Raw genomic sequence first — 19,227 nt, 5'->3', positions numbered from 1 at the left:
ACAAACAGACAAACTCCATTAACAATTTTAATATGTATTATTTTTCTTTTAAAAAAAGGAGGTTTAATTAGTTGTGGAACAGAGATCGCGCAAAAAAAAAAAAAAACCAGAAAAATCAATTTTTTGAAACCATTCGTAAGCCAAGATAAATTTGACTCATCATACTTTGGGCCTCACAAACCCTACTAAAATAAACTCAGGCCCAAAATGCATAAAAGGCAAAAGTTAAGCATCGGTCTAAGAGAAGGCCGGGGTTATGTCTCAGATCGTTGACAAAATGCAGGATGAAGCATCATTATGCTTGTGAGTTTCACGTGAGTGGGGTTTACAAATTTAAAAGACTTTCCTATTCAACATGTTAGTTTTTTGAAATAAATCTTTCTTTTAGATTTATGCTTGCAATATCAGTGATTCCATTGAAAAGCCTATGTCATCAAGAAAGCTATTCAAGGAGAGTTCTAATCATCACAAAGAAAAGTGAATGTCATGGGGTGGAATTGCTAAAGATATCAGGTCTAACAAAGGTGCATTGTTACAAGTTCTACATTAGAAAGTCTCCAAAGTTCATAGGTTTAAATATTATCCCACTAGTCTTTTAGGGTACTCTTGACACACTCAGTCTCTCTGATTTGGACAGTTCAGATCTGATCTCCCTAAAGAGCAGCAACTGCTAAACCGAATCCCTCTCTCTAATTGGTTGGCAAATTGGAGTGATCTCTTGCAGCTGAATGATTGGAATTTTATTCAAAATCCACGAGAGAATACGATAATTAATTTTTAATTGCTGAAGTGTTCTGTTCCTGTCGGAGTTCCGATAGCTGGACAAAGTTCATACATAATTAATAACTCATCATTCTCTAATTAATACGAATTTAGTGCTTAAGAGGTTATCTCCATCAGTCCAAGGAAGCTGCTGAGCCCGTACATATATAAGAACGTGGCACGCTTGCTCCTTCTGATGCATGGTCACTTTATAATTAGCCATGATAGATTAACAATCACAAATAAAAGGACGTGTATATATATAGATCATAATTTCATTGCAAGCCAGCCTTCAAATAGTTAATCAGTACAGAGGCTTGTTCCATTAAAATTGCTCCTACTAGACTCACAGGAATAATGTTGAAAGATATCTGAGACGACAAAGCACAAATATGTAATTAATAATCATAACATAATGCGTTAAAACCTGAGAGCTAGTGATCCGCTACGCAGTTGCTGAGGAAGCTGATGAAGAACTCGGACATGAATTGATGCGTACCAAACTTGATTAGGAATCAAAGTATTGAAATAAAAAGTGACAGATTCAGAGTAAGTTCCAGAGACTTCAACTTTCCGTGGCTTCCAACCATCATCACCACTTCTGTACGGATACAGATAGCATATCTGGTCGGTACCTGGTTCTGTTATCCGGAACCAATGATAAATACAACATGCGAATTTTTCAGAAGGGTCGTCCAATCTCGGAGCATAAACCTTAATCATCATCATCATCACCAAACTCAACTAGCAGTAATTATTTGGAGTCATGAGATAGATTCAAATTAAGAAGAAGAAGAAGGAACTAATTAACCTGATTGCCATATTTGTCGCCGAAAGCTAGACTGATTTGATCCCTTGTGTATCTGGGTGAAGAGCAGCTTGTATAAATAAAAGCTGTGTAAGAACAGTTACCTCTGAGATTCTGGAAAGCAAATGAAACAGTGGTTGATTAGCTAAATTATTAGTGCCCTTATGGTTATCTGTTGTTGCAGAGTCATAAAGGTGTTACCTTTTGCTGGTTTCGTTGAGATTAAATAACTCAGGAGGAGCTTGTTGAAGCTCAGAGTATAGTGTTAGTGTCTGTGCTTGTGAGAAGGCGGCGATGGCAGCGGCGACCACGACGAATGTTAGAATTGAAATGAAAGGTTTGATCTTATCTCCCATAACCTGCAACTGCAGAGTGCAGAGAGACAACAGAGTGATGATATCGATGCCCCTGAATCATTGATAGGCCTAGCTCGTCCCTAGCCCTTCCAACTTCGTTGTGGAAAGATATTTGGAGGATTAAAATTCATCCTAAGGTCCTTCACTTTCTTTGGAGAGCACTTACTCGCTCTTTGGCTATCAAGGATGCCCTCCTTTCAAGAAAATGTTCTTCAAATCCTTTGTATCCTAACTGCAAGCAGTGCACTGAGACCATTGAACACATGCTTTTTCATTGTAAATGGACTGAAAAAGTTTGATTCAGCTGCCCACTTACTTTGGTGATTGATCAGTTTCAAATTTCTTCCTTGGTGCTCACACTTTTTAATGCACTACAGCCCCTTTGATGATTATGGAAAGGCTTATGTGGCTTGCCTTGGAATATTTGGAAGACAAGATCTGCTTCTGTATTTCAAGCAACTGAATTGAACCCCTTTTATGTCATTCGCAGTACTGATGCAATTGTTTCTAAGTTTTGGGGTGTTAACACTAAGGAACAAAATTCATTTCCACCAACTACTGTGTTACAGGTTAAGTGGAAGCCTCCTAATAGAGACGTGATAAAAACTAATTGTGATGGGGCTTTCTTCCCCTCATCTGGCCAGGCAGGTATATTGGAGTTCTGTGTAGAGACCACGATGATGAATTTTTGAAGGGGTGGGCTGAATCTATCGAGGCTGACTCTAGCTTTATGGCTGAACTGAAGGCGTGTATCAAAGCTGTTAATGTAGCTGAAGATTTCAACAATAGCCTAGTTGTGATAGAAACGGGACTATATGGAGCTGTTCTCAGCTATCATCACTAAAACAACTGGAATTGTCATGGGCTGCTGACAGATTTTCTGGATAATGTCAGTTTGAAAGACCCACTCTCATTTTCCTTCAATAAGAGGGAGGGAAACACTGCAGCTGACTCTCTAAAAGGTGTGGCTCTTCATGGTTGGATTCTTCAACCTCCCCGCCTTCTTCTTGACTAATGTCATCTGATTTAGTTATAAAGCAAAGTGACTTCCTGCAGCCTATGACCAACAGAGACAAGGAAGGGATTGGCTGATGTTTGTGGCTTTTGTTTCTTGTGTTATTCAAGCCTTTGCCACTTGGGCTCATGGCTTCATTTTGTCTATTGTTTCTTCGTTGTTGTTGCATTGTTTCATAACTTTCTTGTTTTACTTTCTGTCTTTAATATATTCCTCTTTCTCTGTTGATCAAATAAAAAAAAATTATAACACTTTAATTATATATTTAATTTTTAAATTAAAAAATGTAAATTAATTTTTAAACCTAATCGTTGGATGCATGGAAATTTTAAAATTAAAATGAAAGATAAGGGAAGAATGGCTCTAAAAAAAAAGAATTCGTAATGGCCATTAGACACCCATAAAATGTTTTTAAAGATAAATTATAAATATCTATTCAAATAATTATAAAGGAAAATTACATGTAAATCTTACACAATACAATTAATTAATATAAAGTTTATTAACAACTGAGTCAAGAAAAATGACAACTATTGAGCTAAGAAAAATGGCAACTAATGTATTGTTATTTTTCTTAACTCAGTTATTAATAAACTTTATAGTGATTAATTATGTTGTATGGGATTTTAAAGTAATTCTTCCTACTTATAATGTTAAAGTTTTTACACTATTATAAAAGATAGTTCTACTGCCTTAATTCACATCACATTTTAAAAATGAGACTTAGAAAAAATACAATCCACATCATCCAAGCAAAAGCAAGATGTGGATTGAAAAATATATTTTTTTTATTTTTAAAAGAATCCACGTCCCCTTCCTTTTTGGATACGTTAGAGTCCATGTCTCCCATATAGGAGGGGGACGTGGAATATGGTGTTTTTGAGCCTCGTGTTTGCTTCATTTGTCAAAACCCATTCTTTGTGTCTCTTAGCTCTCCATGTCTTTGTCTCTCATCTCTCAACTCCCTCCCTTGCTCCTTGTCTTTATTTTGTCTTTGTGTCTCTTTCAACTTCCTTCCTGTCATTGTCTCTCATCTCTCGTCTCCGTCTCTCACAGCTCACTATCTTATTTTTTCTCAAAACTATTGTCCTCTCTCGGCTGCTCTGTGTCAACAAAGCCCCAACTACTCACAACTAAGCACCTCTATGCTGACGAGACCTGTCTCTTATTCCTTCCCGCTGCCCCTCTCCTCTCCACTCCTCTGCTGAACCACACTAGCTTCAGGTACTATTTCTTTCTTTCTTTGTTTTTTATTTGAAGCTATCTCCACACGCAACCTTGCCTCTATATTATGCTCAATTTATTTTTTTCTCTAATTTATTTTCAATTTATTTTCCCACATTATGTCCTTTTTTTCACTCTCCACTTAAGTGATTTATTTGCTCTAATTTAATTAGATAGTTTAATGAAAATTTAGATAATACTGCACCTAAGAATTTGTGATAATGGTTAGGTCTTCCTTGCATGTATATATTTTATCAAATTTTATCTTATTGAATTATAGAGTTATAAATTATATATATACATATATAATATTTTAGATAATATTGATTTTCTTCCATGTTCCGTCCATATTTCCATCCATATTTCTAGTTGTTTAATTCATTTTATGGCCTAAAAAATTTGTTGACATAGAGATGACAATTGTGATGGCAGAAAAACTCTTCATTATTCTTTGATTTGCTCTTTTGATAACTTATATAACTTTTATTCATTTGATGTTTCATTAGGATTTTGATGATGCTGAGGACTACTCTTCTCTGCTACAATTACATGAATTTTTTAAGGCAATAACAAAGCCTATCAATTTAGTAATGCCTAAAGGAATTGTGGGTATATGCAAGCCATGTCCTTTTGCAATGGACAATAATGAAAGAGTTGGATATCTTATGGGCTATGTTATCTATCTTGTAATTTTATTATCTATATTTTATTTTATTTTTATTTATTTTTATTTATATGCAATAATTTTTATATCCTTCTATTAATAGGTTTTTTAGTAATCTTAGCAGTGGACCACAAAAAGATCAATTTGGATTTTTGTATCTAGCTTCTTTAATATCGGCTCACAACGATACCAGTGATAGGATGAGACATATGGGTAATATTATTTCAAAAATAAAATACTATCTGGCCTTAATTCTTAAAGGGCAAGTTCTTTTATATTCATTTATATATATATATATATATATTCAATTCCATAATACTTTTTATGCTTTTATATACTGATTTCATTTGTCTCTTTGTAGTTACCATTGGTCCCCTTGTGTTGCATGCCCGTATTTGCACGTGATCTATTGATTTTGTTCTATGGGCAAGCAACCGAGTATTGAAACTAAAAATATATTCAATAAGTAAGTTAAGATTATTTTTATAAATATTATACATTTATTTTGTTTTAATACTTTATGTTTTATTTAAATTTTATGATAAAGCATTGAAGATATATTATATGATTAGGGGAAAGTGCCGCCCACCAAAAACTATATCTCAAAAAAATCCTCCTCCAACTTGGATCTTTCCAAACGTAAATAATTTCAATTCAATACTTTTTATCTACAATTATTTCATATATATATTTTTTATATTTATCATTCAATTTTAAATTTTCATTGCCATTTCTAGATAGGGAGTACAAAGTGTGGATATTATATTATCTGTTATATATATGAGATTAGGAAATTAGCTTTCTTTCACTAATAAGTGATACATTGGTACTAACAATAGATCATAACTTACAACAGAAAAAGTTAATCAGATTAGGGGAGTTTTAAGTTTAGAGTTAGATGGAAGAATACAAGCATACCTAACTAACCCATTAGACAAGGATCTGTTACAACATTTTTTATATCCTTCACCTTGCCTTTATTTTTCAATTGATGTAAATAAACATGCAATCTACCTAGGTTTGAACGTCATGCATTCATTCCCTTAACCATAATTGCCAATTGCCAAATGTATAGAGTATATGTCCTAGACAATTGTATAAGATGGGATCAGGTATTACTTGACATTGAAGACAATTCAATCACAATGTAATTATGTGTGTTCTGTGTGTGTTAGCATGATCATAGGCAAGTAACTATCTCATAGGCATGTTAGCATGATCACACAATATTTTACATGGTGTCATATAATGGTTAACATGAAAGGTAGGCAGGGGCACGAGAAGGTTATATTCATTTTACATGAAATTCAGTACAATAACATGTAATTTTTGCATACCCAACTTTGTTTATGGATTAATTTGCATGAAATTTTTGTAGAGTACTAGGTTTGGGCAATTAGAAGTTCACTATCAATCTTATATACAATTAGAGATAAGTTAAGTTTAAATGAGAACATGAATTTTTAACAAGTTTGGATGGCATAAAGAACAGAACTAGCAGCTCAAAACAAAAGGAAACCAAAACCATACTCGCTCGGACAAAATGGAAGCTTTAAGACATAATGTATACCTAGTTGTTGTCCCTTAGCCCATCGGCACTCTGAAGTAGCTTGAAAATCATTGCTGGAGACTTATCAATCACAAGTCATCCGATTAAGGCATTGTGCAGAGAGATGGGGTTGTCTTTCTCTATGCTCGTCACTCATAGCTCACACCGCTGTTGATAGTCTGCCGAAAAAACGTCCCTCACCAACATTTTGGTCTTCTCTTATTCAAATTATGCAAATAAGCTAAGCAGAGAGGGTGGTCTTTGTGTTCAAATTTAATTGTTAAGATAGGGGCATTTTGGTGAGCACTATATAAAGTAAAAACAATAAAAAATAAAGGTTAGTCCTTCAACAAAATTTAGTCCTTAGAACCAATCACTACTACAAAAATGGATATATATGACGGGCCTTATTGAACAGTTATAATTATAACCATCTAATAAATTAAAATATTGGACAGTTCAATAAATATATTGGACGGTTATTTTTAGAACCGTTTAATATATGTTTGAATTTTTTCAATTCCCTCTTTTTTTTAGACTTTATTGGACGGTTATTATGAACAACCGTCTAATAAAGGTGTTGAATATTGGACAGTTAATATTTTAACCATCCAATATGTGCTTTATTTCATCAGCTTCGGCCTCCCCTTCTGTAGTTTTCTAGATCTAATTCTTTTGGTTTCCGTCTTGGCTCTCTCCTCTTCGTGTCCCCTCTCCTTTCATTTCAGCCATTAATCTCTTCCAAGCTCTCTCTTGCTCTCCCACCACTCTCTTCTCCTGCTCTACCACTAAAGACTTATCTCCCACCACCGAAGATCTTGTCTCTCCTCGTGCTTTGCTCTCTCACACGTAAGTGGTCTCATTTTCTCCTTTCATTTCTTCTGATTCTCTTGCTCTCTGAAATAATTGAACTTGATTTTTGTATTTCATTGTTGCATGGATTACTGATTTTTGATTAGGCTTTTATTTTATTAGATTAGATTATATTGATTTTGGGTATTATTGGTGTTGCACGCAAGCTGTTCGATAAAATGCTTCATAGAAAAAAATGAGCTTAGCAAGAACCCACATAAAATTTAAGTTATGGGTTACTTGAAAATGCATGTTAGACTAATAATATATGATTAGAAGAGAGTTATATTTAGTTTTTATTTTTATCTGAATTTATTGTCTATTTTTTATGTATTTTTTATTTGAACAATATTTAACTAGTTTGAGTGAAAAAATTTTATCATTTGGTTCTTTGATTGATGATTGAGTAGTATATGAAATTTCATAGTGATTGGAATTGTATATGAGTACTTTTAGCTTACTCAAAATTGTTACTTATATGTAATTTGTAGTTTTAAATAACATGTGATAGTGTTGTTTTTGATGATGATGATAATGTGATTAGAATGAGGGTAAAATGCCTAAGAAAATACCATACATAATGTACTGATGCCTGCAGACTATTTGCGAGGGTTGATTTTTGAACCCATTGATGCCAACTACCCGTTGCCCATTCCAACCTTAGATGCATTTACTGTTGGAAAAGCAAGTAGCAACTTTATTGCATGGCCCAGGGTTTTCTTCTATGTAGAAGATAAAGCACAAAATTGACAGGTATGCTAGTTACCTTTTTATGTATATGTCACATAATTGGTCTCTAACTATATAATTGGTGCGCAGTTTAAGGGGAAAGACATTACTAGACAATCGGGCCAATAATCCAAGGTTGAGACAGTCGTGCCAAACCAATTGTCAAAAGCCTACCAGAGCGTACTTGAGGCATATGCAAAGTTGTTTGCTAATTCTACAGTGCTTATCAGCTTTGACCAAAGCATGTACGGCAGAGAACAACACGATGTGGTTAGGGTTGAAATAGTCAATGAAGTCCTCAAGCGAATTTCGATTAGCCAAAACGTGGTTCATTTTTATATGAGGTACATATTGTTTATATGACTTTTTATTATATTTTAAACTTAATATAATATAATAATTTGTTTATTTTTTCATTTAGATACTTATATGAAAATTTTATCGCCCCTGGTGATCCTGCGTTAAAATTTATCTTTGTTTGTCCTCATGATGTCTCTCCTCATCACAACATCACTACCAAGGTGCGGTATAGCCAAGCTCAAACATTAGCAAAGTACTTTGAGGCAAAAAACCCTACTGCAGGGATGTTATTTCTGGTACTTTATGTACAAGGGTGAGTTCAGTGGTATCCTAATTTATTTAATTTATCTTGTCATTTTAAGTTTCATAATATATGTTTTCAGATTGTTTTAGGAGCCACTGGATGCTAATCGGCATTATGCCGGTTGCTATTAAAACTATAAAATTTTACTACTTAGACTCTACTAGTGGGCAGTTAGATAATAGGCCAAATATAATGGAATTATTTAATTTGTAAGTTTATATTTTGATTAACATTTCTATATTTTTCATTTTAAATTTCTAGTTTTAACTTATTTTCTTTCTTATCAAGGCTGTGATGCTTTATCGCACTAAAAAGAATTTGCCTGTACCATTAAGGTACAAGTCATATGATCTAGGCTACCCTAATTGGAAGATAATAAAGGTACTACTCACTACTAATTTTAACAATTAATTTTAGTTTTCTAAGTAATTCAATAACATGTTTATTGATTTTTCTATGCAGTGCCCACGACAAATAGCATATAGTGAGGACTGTGGATATTGCGTCATGAGATTTCTTAAAGACATCATCACTCATGGGCTGACTCTAATCCCCCCTGCGGTATGTATGTTATTTACATTAAATTATATGTGATTATGAATTTTAATTTGCTGAAATAATTACCTTTGTTGTCATATTACATTATTGCAGTATTATCTTGATTCTTATTATGACGAATTAGGGGATTATCACATCAACGAAGTTATTGAGGAATGGTGTGAGTACATTTTTTAGCTGTGGGCCAGAAATAAGTAAATTACACTTTTTCATTTTAGTTTTTATAATTTAAAATAATTTTGGTTTAGTCCAACAAACAACTTTATTTTACTTAGCACTATGTTGAACAATTGTATAGGTAACAAATTTTTTTATTTTAATAAAATTATTAGTTTACTATAATTCAATTTAGTTTAGTATAATTATGGATTGAACTAAATTGGATTGGACTGGTCTGTATTTGCATTATATTATTGTAGGGGCTACAAGAAATGCAGCTAGCATATTAAAAAAATTGTAATATATTAGACGGTTATTTACTATAATCATCCAATATAACAAAAGTATTGGACGGTTATTTACTATAATCATTCAATATGTCCATATATTGAACGGTTCTTAAAATAATCATCCAATATATTTTTTCCTTATACACCTCATTCTAACACTATATTGGACGGGTCTTTGAACCGTCCAATATTTATTTTATCAATATATGACGGTCTCATATTGGACAGTTCATGATCGTCCAATATAGGCAAAAATAATCGTGCAATATTTCCTTTTCTGTCGTAGTGAATTTTCCTTCCAATCAGATTATTTTTACCAATTTTCCTCTCTTTTTTTAATCAATTTGGCCACCCACAAATGGCTTCCCGATTCCACCATTTGCCATGTCATATATTAGATATGTTTGATGTCAAGATCATGACTTGAATTTTGATCTCTTACCTTTCAAACCTTATGTTCTCATTATTTATCAATTGAATTGAAATATACATACAATCATTATATAAGAAATTAAATATATATTATTCAACTACACATATGAAATTATATATTATTAAAAATACCCTAATATGTTATATTTTATTTTCAATTATTAATATGATAAAATTATTTATATGAATCTTTATATTATATTTTCAATTAAATATTGTTTTTTCTTTTATTCCAACAAAATATTATTTTTTAAGAAAATGAACTTAAAATGAAACAAATATTAAATATTAAATAATTTTATTATACATATTTTAATTAATTTTTTTTTTATTTTTAAAATAAAAAATAATTACATATATAATTAAAATTTATCATCAAACGTCAACTTTTTGGTAGTGATTAGTTAGAGATAGAATCCCTCACTAAGATTTTTAGTATTTCAATAATTATTTTTTTAGAGAGTCATAAAAATGCATTACTATTTTTCTCGCTAATTATTTATTTTTAGAGAGATATAAAAATATATTATTGATTTTCTCATTAATTATCTTATTTAGAGAGGAAGATAAAATTCCTTGCTAATTCCTTGCTAATTTTCTCTCATTTTAAAAAGGTATAAAAGTATCTCACTATTTTTCTTGCTAATTATCTTATTTTAGAAAGGGATTGACAGTCTTTCACTATTTTTTCTTGCTGATTTTAAGTCAAACTACAAAATTAATATCCTTTACTAATTTTCTCTTTAATTTAGCATTTTAGAGAGAAATAAACGATCCTTCGCTAAATTTTGTTCGCTAACTAATTTGCTTTTTTCTAGTAGTCAGTATATATTTTTAACTTCAAGTGAGCTTTCTGATATGTTCAATGATAATGACTCAATTCTCCATCATGTTACAACCAATTGAGCAAATTAGAAAAGAGTATAGATTTTCATAAATTTGAGATTAATGTCTGTGTTAAACTTAAGTGTGACAACTAACAATCTGAACACCATTGTGTTGGAAGTTTTTATTTGTTTTCTGGTGTATCCTTAGTCATGTCAGCTCACTGATATACGTTGGGGTCGTCTATTGAATTTGGGTTATCAGAGTCATCTTCAACTTTTGTGTTACCTCTTCACCTTTATCACTCATCAGCTTCATTAATCAGTCACGTATAAGTTCATCAGCACTGTTATGTGCCATCAAGATTCAATCATTTCGATCATCCGTATAAGAGTACGTACGCCTTGCTTAGAAGTTACTCATGATATGAATGAAGTGTTTTTATTATAAATATAAAAAACTAGATTTCACAGCGCAGGAATATTCCCTTTATTGGATTTAAAGGGAAAGGATATATATGAGATTTTAATGAGTTTAATTTTAAATTAGGCAATGATTCATTTTCGTTTATAAATTGTTATACCCGTGCAAATTTAAAATTTAAAATATAGTAGTTGTTTTAGAATTTGTATCTTCCATGAATTATCAAGGGATGCTTAGTCCAAAGATATATGCAGTTACATTAAAAATATATATTTAAAGGCATTATTGAGGCACTCGTAAGGTTGCAATTGAAAATATATAATAACAATCTCATATAGTGGGAGTTTGTATTAGTCTTGGCGGGATGGATTTAGATCCAATAAATAGCTTAAATATATTCACTCAATAACAATACTTTAATTTAATTGAACAATTGTTAGAGATTTTTTTTATATATAATACTCAAAAAGTATCAAACCTCACATCTTTTGAGTGGACAGTACAAGTAAGGAGTGTTTTAATTGTGATAATTATTTTAAATTTTTTGAAGAAAACATATCTTGATAATTTTTTAAAAAAACATATCTTGATAATTTTTAAGTATTAATAAAATACAACAACTATAATTAAGACACTCTTTAAATGATATAATTAGAACACTCACCATCCAAATTCAGGCAAAATGTGGTGTGGAATGGAGAATTAAAAAAAAAAAAGATAACAACTTGTTTTACGTTATAATTTGTTATCCGGCTTCCGGCCTTTTCATATTATAATAAAAACTTAAACAGTATATTTTATTTTAGAATTTATTCCTTCATGCACTTTGTGTAAAAAATAAAGTAATTTAAAAATTCATTTAGAAATTACATAATAAATAAAAAATGTGTAAAATGATATCATACAATATAAGTAAGAACCCATTCTACTCTATAATTTGTCATATGTGCACACACATTAAAAACTTAATTAGCATATTTTATTTTATTTTAAAATTTATGATCCTCATATTTGCAAAAGGGAAAGCAAGAGTAGCTACCACAAATACATTGTATGATACCACTTGAGATCTAAAACAAAAGAGAGCTATATCATTTAATTTGGATCTAACAATGAACTTATATAGCTAAAAATTATACATCTACTCCATGAAGCTAGATGCTAGCTAATTGAATGTGGCTTAACAATAATAGACCTTAATTGTTAATATAATCTCAACAAGGATATATAAGGCTTAAACTCTAGGAAGATGAGTCATGAGAGTTATATACAAAGATGGTACGCAACATAAATATAAACCCTAATGTCATATAGATCCACGAAAGCTTGTAATAATAAATTATTAATTAAAGAAAGGCCCAACAATATTGTCCCCCTCTTGTACCTTATCATATGGAAAACAGCTCACAGAATGAGACAAATCAAACAGGACTCTATTGTCCCCACTTTGGAAGCCTCCATTTAATCTTTCATGTTCTTCTTGTTTACATGTCTGTGTCTCTCTCTTTCTCTCACTATCACATGGCGTTTCCTTTTGCTCCTAAAAACCTTGTCATTAATTCCTCATTTAATGACAGTTATAGCAAACAGATGGCTTGCTTTTTCTTTTCTTTCCTCTAGTAAACTTTAAGGTCCCATAAGTTCATTTATGTGACTGCTTCAAATTATGTTGTTATGTAATACCTCCACCAATAATTGTCCCAACAACACCCACCAGGCATATAGATATAATTATCAAATATTCAAATAATTTATTGAATGGTTTGTGTTTAATTATTTCAAATACTGATTTACTAGTTTCATTTTTTTTGTGAATAATGATGAAATTTTATTATAAACCTACATTAATTGATTAACATTTACGTGTAAGATTACTATATAATACCCTTATAATGGATAGAGAATACTTTCAGTTCCACCGATAAATTATATTATTTTTTTAAAAATGTTTTAATATGATCAAAACCGACGAATCAAATTGATTTTATTTTAAATCGAATAAGCTGAAAATTTTCCCAAAGATTGGCCCTCTGAACACCTTGATCTGCAGTTTTATTTGGCAAAGCAAGAATTTTTCAACGTTGCTTTCAATCCTCATTACCATCCACATTAGTGATATTTGCATACCCAAATTCCATATGAATAAAGTCATGTCAATCAATCAAATCCTAATGTTGGTCTGCTTTTTGTTACTCGATTCTTCGTGCTTTTTAACGGATATTATTGTTTTTCTTTTGAGTAAAATATATCAACCTCTTTTCTATTTTATTTTAATTATAGAAATACTATTTTTATTTGTAAAATTTAAATACACTTTTTTTAAAATCAAAATTTATATAATACATACTTCCCATTAATTTTAAAATTTTTATTTTCATCCATTCGACTAATAATTAACTATTAAATCATAAATTTTACACTAAAATCTTTCAAGAGTCATTTAAATTTTCAAATAATAATTATAATATATAAGTTAAAAATAATAATATCAAAAATAAATAAACTTATTTACATAGTAACTTTAAACTTCTAAATATCTAAATTGAAAAAAATAATATTTAAGACATATATGAATAAAAATTTAATAAAATAGAAAACATTTCAAAAAAGAGTTAGGAATTTAATATAAAGAGAGATAAATTAATTAATATAATGTTTATTTATTTTATTAATTTTAATATAATTTATGTTTATTAATTTTCATATTTTGTATAATATTTATGAAAGTAAAATATAGTAATATTCTTTAAAATTGAAGAGAAAGAATATATATATATATATATTAGATTATGCGGGCATATTAATAATTTAATATTTTTTTACAGATTTTAATTAATGTAATAAAGCTTTTAGAATCTTAAACTTAATATTTCTACCGGTGTTAAGAAATGGAATAAAATGTAGATTTTTAAGAAAAGAGGAGAGATCTCTGACAAACTTAAAAGGAGGTCATTATATTTTACTACTCTTTTTTTTTTTTTATGCAACCACCAGGTTTTCTTTGATTTTTCCAGAGCTTCGAGTATTCGTTCGATACATTCATGTGTGTTTCTATGTATATTACTCCATTAGCTTTTACTAAATGGAGGATTTAGATAATTAATTTAGGGTACAGGAGCAACATACCTCCTAAATCATACATTGAGTATTACCAGCAATTCTAAACTCATTTATTATGTAATTTGTTTTCTTAATTTTTAAATTCATAACATCCTCTCTGACATTAAGTAGAGGATAATGTCTGTTACTTCATGATGAAGCTGACTAATTTGTTCACATGCAAGGTAAAATTTGAAAGTAACTAACATTATTCTCTACAAATTCAACAAGTAAGGGAATAAATTGCATAATAAATAAGTTTAAAGTCTTATAATTTAAATACAAAGATTAATAAAATTGATTTAGTTATTTGTAAAAAGTACAAATTGGTTTCTCTAAAGTAACATATTTAATTATTTTTATTGAAACTATATATATACTCTTTTTGATATAAATCCCCTTACTAACATATATAATCAATAGTATAGTAATAGTTTAGGGGGAAAATTATGAATTTGGGAGACTAATTGAATTGAGATCTTAGTTTTAAGATTAAAATAAATTTCTCAATTAACTCTTACATTTAGGAATTGAGAGATTTCTTCCGCTTGTTGATATCTCAAATCTTTCTTTTTCTTTTTCACTCTTTCAGTTATTTTCTTTCTTCCTTTTTCGGTAGTAACACACACACAGACATATACGTATAATTGATGCCTGCTACATTATTATAAGTTAATTATAAAATACACAAGTCATTGCTGTTTGCTAATTAATGATTGTGTTGTTTAATTTTCTACTTTGGCAAGGCTTTTCATTTTTTCCCCTCATATTGTTGAATGAATGTACAATAAATTAGGCATATATTAATGTGCTACTGGAGAATGCAATAAAAAAAATGTACTACCCATGTGTGATTCAACTGGTAATTAAGAAAATTGTGCAAATTAAATCAAAAGTCTATAGCTCAAGCTAGCCCTAAAAATATGGTAGCATTAGTGGTAAAATTTTCACTTAAAAATATCTTATCCTAACTTGATTTATATTAGTCTTAGTTCTCATAAGGTCTACTTGCCTCGATGTGAGGTAGACCCAGAATATCATATGCTTCACGAGTCATGAGTCTAATGCATATCGGGGAGTCTCAAAAGTAAATCAAAGTTTATCATTATGATAGGTTATCACATGCCCAACACACTAGTTCTTTTTTGGTATGCATTGTTCCTTTAAACTTGTGTCTGTAACGTAATGAAAAGGTAATACTTGGCCCCACAACATTTTTTTCCAAAAAATCAAATTTTTAAAATGCAATTAATTTAAATTATTTATTTATACGTTAATGGACTTGTATTCATGGATTTACTTAGGTCGACGGACCACTTAATTATTGAGGCCCTCATGCATCACAAATGTTTTTTATAATTCCATGAGATTGGATATCCAAACATGAAACCTTGTACTTACTTCGTCTCAAATTATAAAATATTTTTAAGAGAGATTTAATATTTTAAAATATAAGATATTTTGAGAAGATTAAAATTTTATTGAATAGATTTATTTCAATATTACTATTTATCTTTATGATTAATTTTCATCCCTTCTTTTTTTAATATATTAAATGATGGATATTTTTAAAATTTTATATTTTTATTTTAGAAGATAAGATTATTAGTTGTATTTAATAACATTTATTAATATGTGAGATTTTATTTAAAAAGTTTCTTATAATTTAAAAATGAGAGATCGGAATATAATATAATTTCACATTTATAGTTATTTTCACTCCTAAGTGTTTTTCCCCACCTTTTGACAATATAATAATATGAATGTATAATATCAATATTAACATCATTATATCAATATCAATCCATCTAATATACAGTTTATATAAATTCACCTCATATATAAATTATAAATAATGTGATTCAAATTTCGCACTACATAAAATATATTTCACCATACACTTGAGGTAGATCCTTTGAACGAAGAAAGAATAATACTTGGATCTCAAAAAAAAATATTGTTGAAAGATTACTTGCCAGCTGCCAAAAACATGTTTTAATTAAACATGCCTCATTGAGAATTGAGAATCTTACATTTATAAGGTGCCCTTGTATAATGGATGATCATGTTTTGAATAAAATAGTCTCAAATAAGAGAACACTTGTAAATAATTAAAAAAAATTATACTTATAACTCATCTTTCAGCAAAATTTCTTAAAACCTTATAGTTATTAAATTGATCTTTTGAGATCTAATGTTATTTTTTAAAAGGTTTTCTCTACTTCTATATATCTTGATAGTTAATGGTATGGTAATCTTCTATCATTTACCTTCTATATATGGAACGTAATATTCAATATTTATGCATAGGTTTTTCAATTTTTTTTCTCAGTCTCTTATTCTTTTTATTGATTGTTTAGGTTAACTAGGCCTTAAAAGGCATATTAAGGTTGGGAGAGGCCTCGAGACTTCGAATATTTATAGAGGTACAAGTAGATGAAGTTCTCATCATATGATATTTAAGATTAGATCGAGCTTATGTTTGTTTATCAAAATTCATCTTCTTTCCTTTTTTGTTCTTTTCAGTTCATTTCTATAAATAAAAATTAACAAAAAATTAACACACACATGTATATATGTATGTGTATGTATGTAGGTATTCTCAATTTATTGATGAAAAATTTTAGATATAAATCAAGTCATCTAGGTACTCAAACATGTGAGATATATCCATTACACACTAATAAATCTTGATACAAGAAAATTTTACATTCTCCAAACTAAGGGAAACGAACAAAAGACACAGCACTTACAAAGTCACATGACAACCTTAAATATTTGCCATCAGATTAATTTTTCAAAAAATAAAAATTATTATAAAACAGAAGAGAAGCACTTTGATTATATGAAAATGAAAGCACGAGGTTGCGAGTCCCATAAAAATGAAAAAGATTAATTATGTGAAGTTGACTTGTGGAGCCCCACATGCCGACGATGACGATGATGGATCAAAGAAAAACAGAGCCTTCATTTCAGTTCCCATTAAGGAGTTCTTCTATCATCTGCAACGCCATCTTCTGCTCCTCGTCCAGCTCGCTGTTCTCTTCTTCTGGTTTCACCTTCTCCTCCGTTATCTCCAGCGCCGGCGACTCCTCCTCCGACGTCGCCTCCTCTGAACCTCCAAGTTTCTTCCTTTCCAGCTCTACCATCATGACCCAGTTGGAGTCAGATCGAGGCCCTGCTCGCTTCTGCCACACTCCGATGTGACAGTTCTCTGTGTCCAACCTCAAGCAAGTCAGAGATGGCGAAGGCGATTTACAGCACTTCCGAAGCTTTGCACTGAGAGCTTCAGAAAATGATGAGGAAGAAGACGACGACGACGAAGAAGAATGGTAATTTTGATTATTGGGGGCCACTGGGAAGTTTGTTTTGGCGTTTCTTCCGCTCATCAAAATGGCTGCTTCATCATAAGCTCGTGCTGCTTCTTCTGCAGTATCGAACGTCCCTAGCCACACCCTTCTTTTCCTATATTCACACACCACATCAGATTAAAGTACTAGATTCATAGATTTAAACGAAATATGACATATGAATTAGAATTTTTGTAATACCCAATAACATAAAAATTATGAATGAATGTCCAAACATGGCTGAAAATGAATGAGTGAATGATGAACAGGGGATTTTGCAGGGGCCAGAAATGTACAGGCAAGTGAAAAAAAAAAAAACATGAGTACTGCTTTAACCCTTTTGACTTCTGGGAAAAAAAGGCAATGAAAGTACGAAAGATTTAAATTCTCAACATACAATATCATGTCAATGTAATATATTCTCAAAAACAAAAAAGTAAAAACTAGTTTATATATGTTAAGGAATGACGAACAGGGGAATTCGTAGGAATGTAAAGAGCCAGATGAAAAACAGAGCAGTACAGTACATTTTACCCTATCAAGAAGGAAAACAGAGTATAGGTAAGAAAAAGTAGAGAAGAACAGAGGACAATATATATTGTGGAAGGAGGATATAATATATATATATGAAGTTTGGTGAGAAGAGAGAATATACAATAAAGGATGGCGGATCTCAGAGACCCAAGAGCCCCAATGACGCTGTCTGACACCTCTGAACTTCTTTGACTGCACCATCTCTGTCAGAAACTGACTTCCCCTGAGTGAAGGAAGAAGGAAGGAGATGGTGAGAAAATGTGAGAGAGAGAGACAGACAGAGAGAGATGAAATGAGAAAGTCATGGAAAGTTACAATGAAGTGGGTTGTTATTATAAAGAAGCTTTGGGGCTACTTGGAGTCGAGGCTGCTTGTGATTTTTGGTGGAATAGTCCTAAAGTGTTAACAAAGTGGTCCTGCTTTTACTCTAATCGTTGTAACAATAATGTTGTGATCTCTTGGGTGTCTTTAACTATAATGGCTTTTCTGTTAAGACCTTCTCTACACCTTCTCAGCTTGCACAAGCTTTTACTTTAGTTTAATTAACTTCTATGCTAAAACGGTAATTTTTTGTTTTTCATTTTATCATACTCTTGTTAACTTGTAATAATGAGAAAACATGTTTAGTTTTATAATAAGGTGATATGTAAGTACTTGTTGTTACTTGTTATATGGTGCTAATTTGCAAGTTTAGAGGAGGTTCACCCAATGTTTAAGAAGAATATTGTAATGCGTTTTTTGGATGAGAGAGATGACAAAATAGGACAAAAGATAAAGGAATAATATAACTTTAAGATGTTTAATGCTTTTAATTGTTGATTTAATTTTTAAATTTTAATTTGACTTAAGTAATTTATTGAGTTAAAAAATTATTAAAATTAAATTATATCGAGTCAAAAAACTAAAAGAACTGATGAGTTGTTTTGAATTAAAAATTTACATAAATTGAGTTATTGCAAGTTAATTAAAAGTTTAGGGATATTGAATCAATAGT

The 19,227-nt window shown here is 30.6% G+C and overlaps 2 protein-coding genes and 1 long non-coding RNA gene across 3 annotated transcripts; 1 reads left to right on the top strand and 2 right to left on the bottom strand.

Moving 5' to 3' along the window:
- Window positions 1-991: 991 nt before the first annotated feature.
- On the bottom strand, window positions 992-2,122 carry LOC129287647 (uncharacterized). Its single transcript, XR_008587768.1, has 2 exons — window positions 1,772-2,122; window positions 992-1,684 (listed from the first exon to the last, which is right to left on the bottom strand). It is a non-coding gene; the product is annotated as an uncharacterized LOC129287647 (long non-coding RNA).
- Window positions 2,123-7,818: 5,696 nt separating this feature from the next.
- On the top strand, window positions 7,819-9,298 carry LOC129289292 (uncharacterized). The gene is made up of 6 exons (XM_054926069.1): window positions 7,819-7,918; window positions 8,180-8,303; window positions 8,381-8,555; window positions 8,852-8,944; window positions 9,026-9,124; window positions 9,215-9,298. Exons 1-6 carry the CDS (start codon window positions 7,819-7,821, stop codon window positions 9,296-9,298), a joined length of 675 nt encoding a protein of 224 aa, XP_054782044.1.
- Window positions 9,299-16,997: 7,699 nt separating this feature from the next.
- LOC129289454 (ethylene-responsive transcription factor WIN1) lies at window positions 16,998-18,541 on the bottom strand. Its single transcript, XM_054926225.1, has 2 exons — window positions 18,355-18,541; window positions 16,998-17,814 (listed from the first exon to the last, which is right to left on the bottom strand). Exons 1-2 carry the CDS (start codon window positions 18,432-18,434, stop codon window positions 17,322-17,324), a joined length of 573 nt encoding a protein of 190 aa, XP_054782200.1. The 5' UTR covers window positions 18,435-18,541; the 3' UTR covers window positions 16,998-17,321.
- Between the last annotated feature and the right edge of the window lie 686 nt (window positions 18,542-19,227).

Source organism: Prosopis cineraria, unplaced genomic scaffold (genome assembly GCF_029017545.1).
Source record: "Prosopis cineraria cultivar Desert tree isolate PC_DT_omini unplaced genomic scaffold, ASM2901754v1 PC12, whole genome shotgun sequence".
In the NCBI taxonomy this organism is placed as follows: Eukaryota; Viridiplantae; Streptophyta; class Magnoliopsida; order Fabales; family Fabaceae; genus Prosopis; species Prosopis cineraria.
The sequence above is the reverse complement of the archived record's forward strand: the minus strand, read 5'-3'. Positions and strand labels throughout refer to the sequence as shown.

What these genes read in the sequence shown, in the direction of transcription:
- LOC129289292 (XM_054926069.1), top strand. Translation starts at nt 7,819, where the DNA reads ATGCCTGCAGACTATTTGCGAGGGTTGATTTTTGAACCCATTGATGCC. An exon ending in CTGCAGGGATGTTATTTCTG is followed by an intron (nt 8,556 to 8,851) that starts GTACTTTATGTA and finishes TTTCTTATCAAG; the next exon opens with GCTGTGATGCTTTATCGCAC. An exon ending in TGACTCTAATCCCCCCTGCG is followed by an intron (nt 9,125 to 9,214) that starts GTATGTATGTTA and finishes ACATTATTGCAG; the next exon opens with TATTATCTTGATTCTTATTA.
- LOC129289454 (XM_054926225.1), bottom strand. Translation starts at nt 18,434, where the DNA reads ATGGTGCAGTCAAAGAAGTTCAGAGGTGTCAGACAGCGTCATTGGGGC. An exon ending in GAGATCCGCCATCCTTTATT is followed by an intron (nt 17,815 to 18,354) that starts GTATATTCTCTC and finishes GTGTGAATATAG; the next exon opens with GAAAAGAAGGGTGTGGCTAG.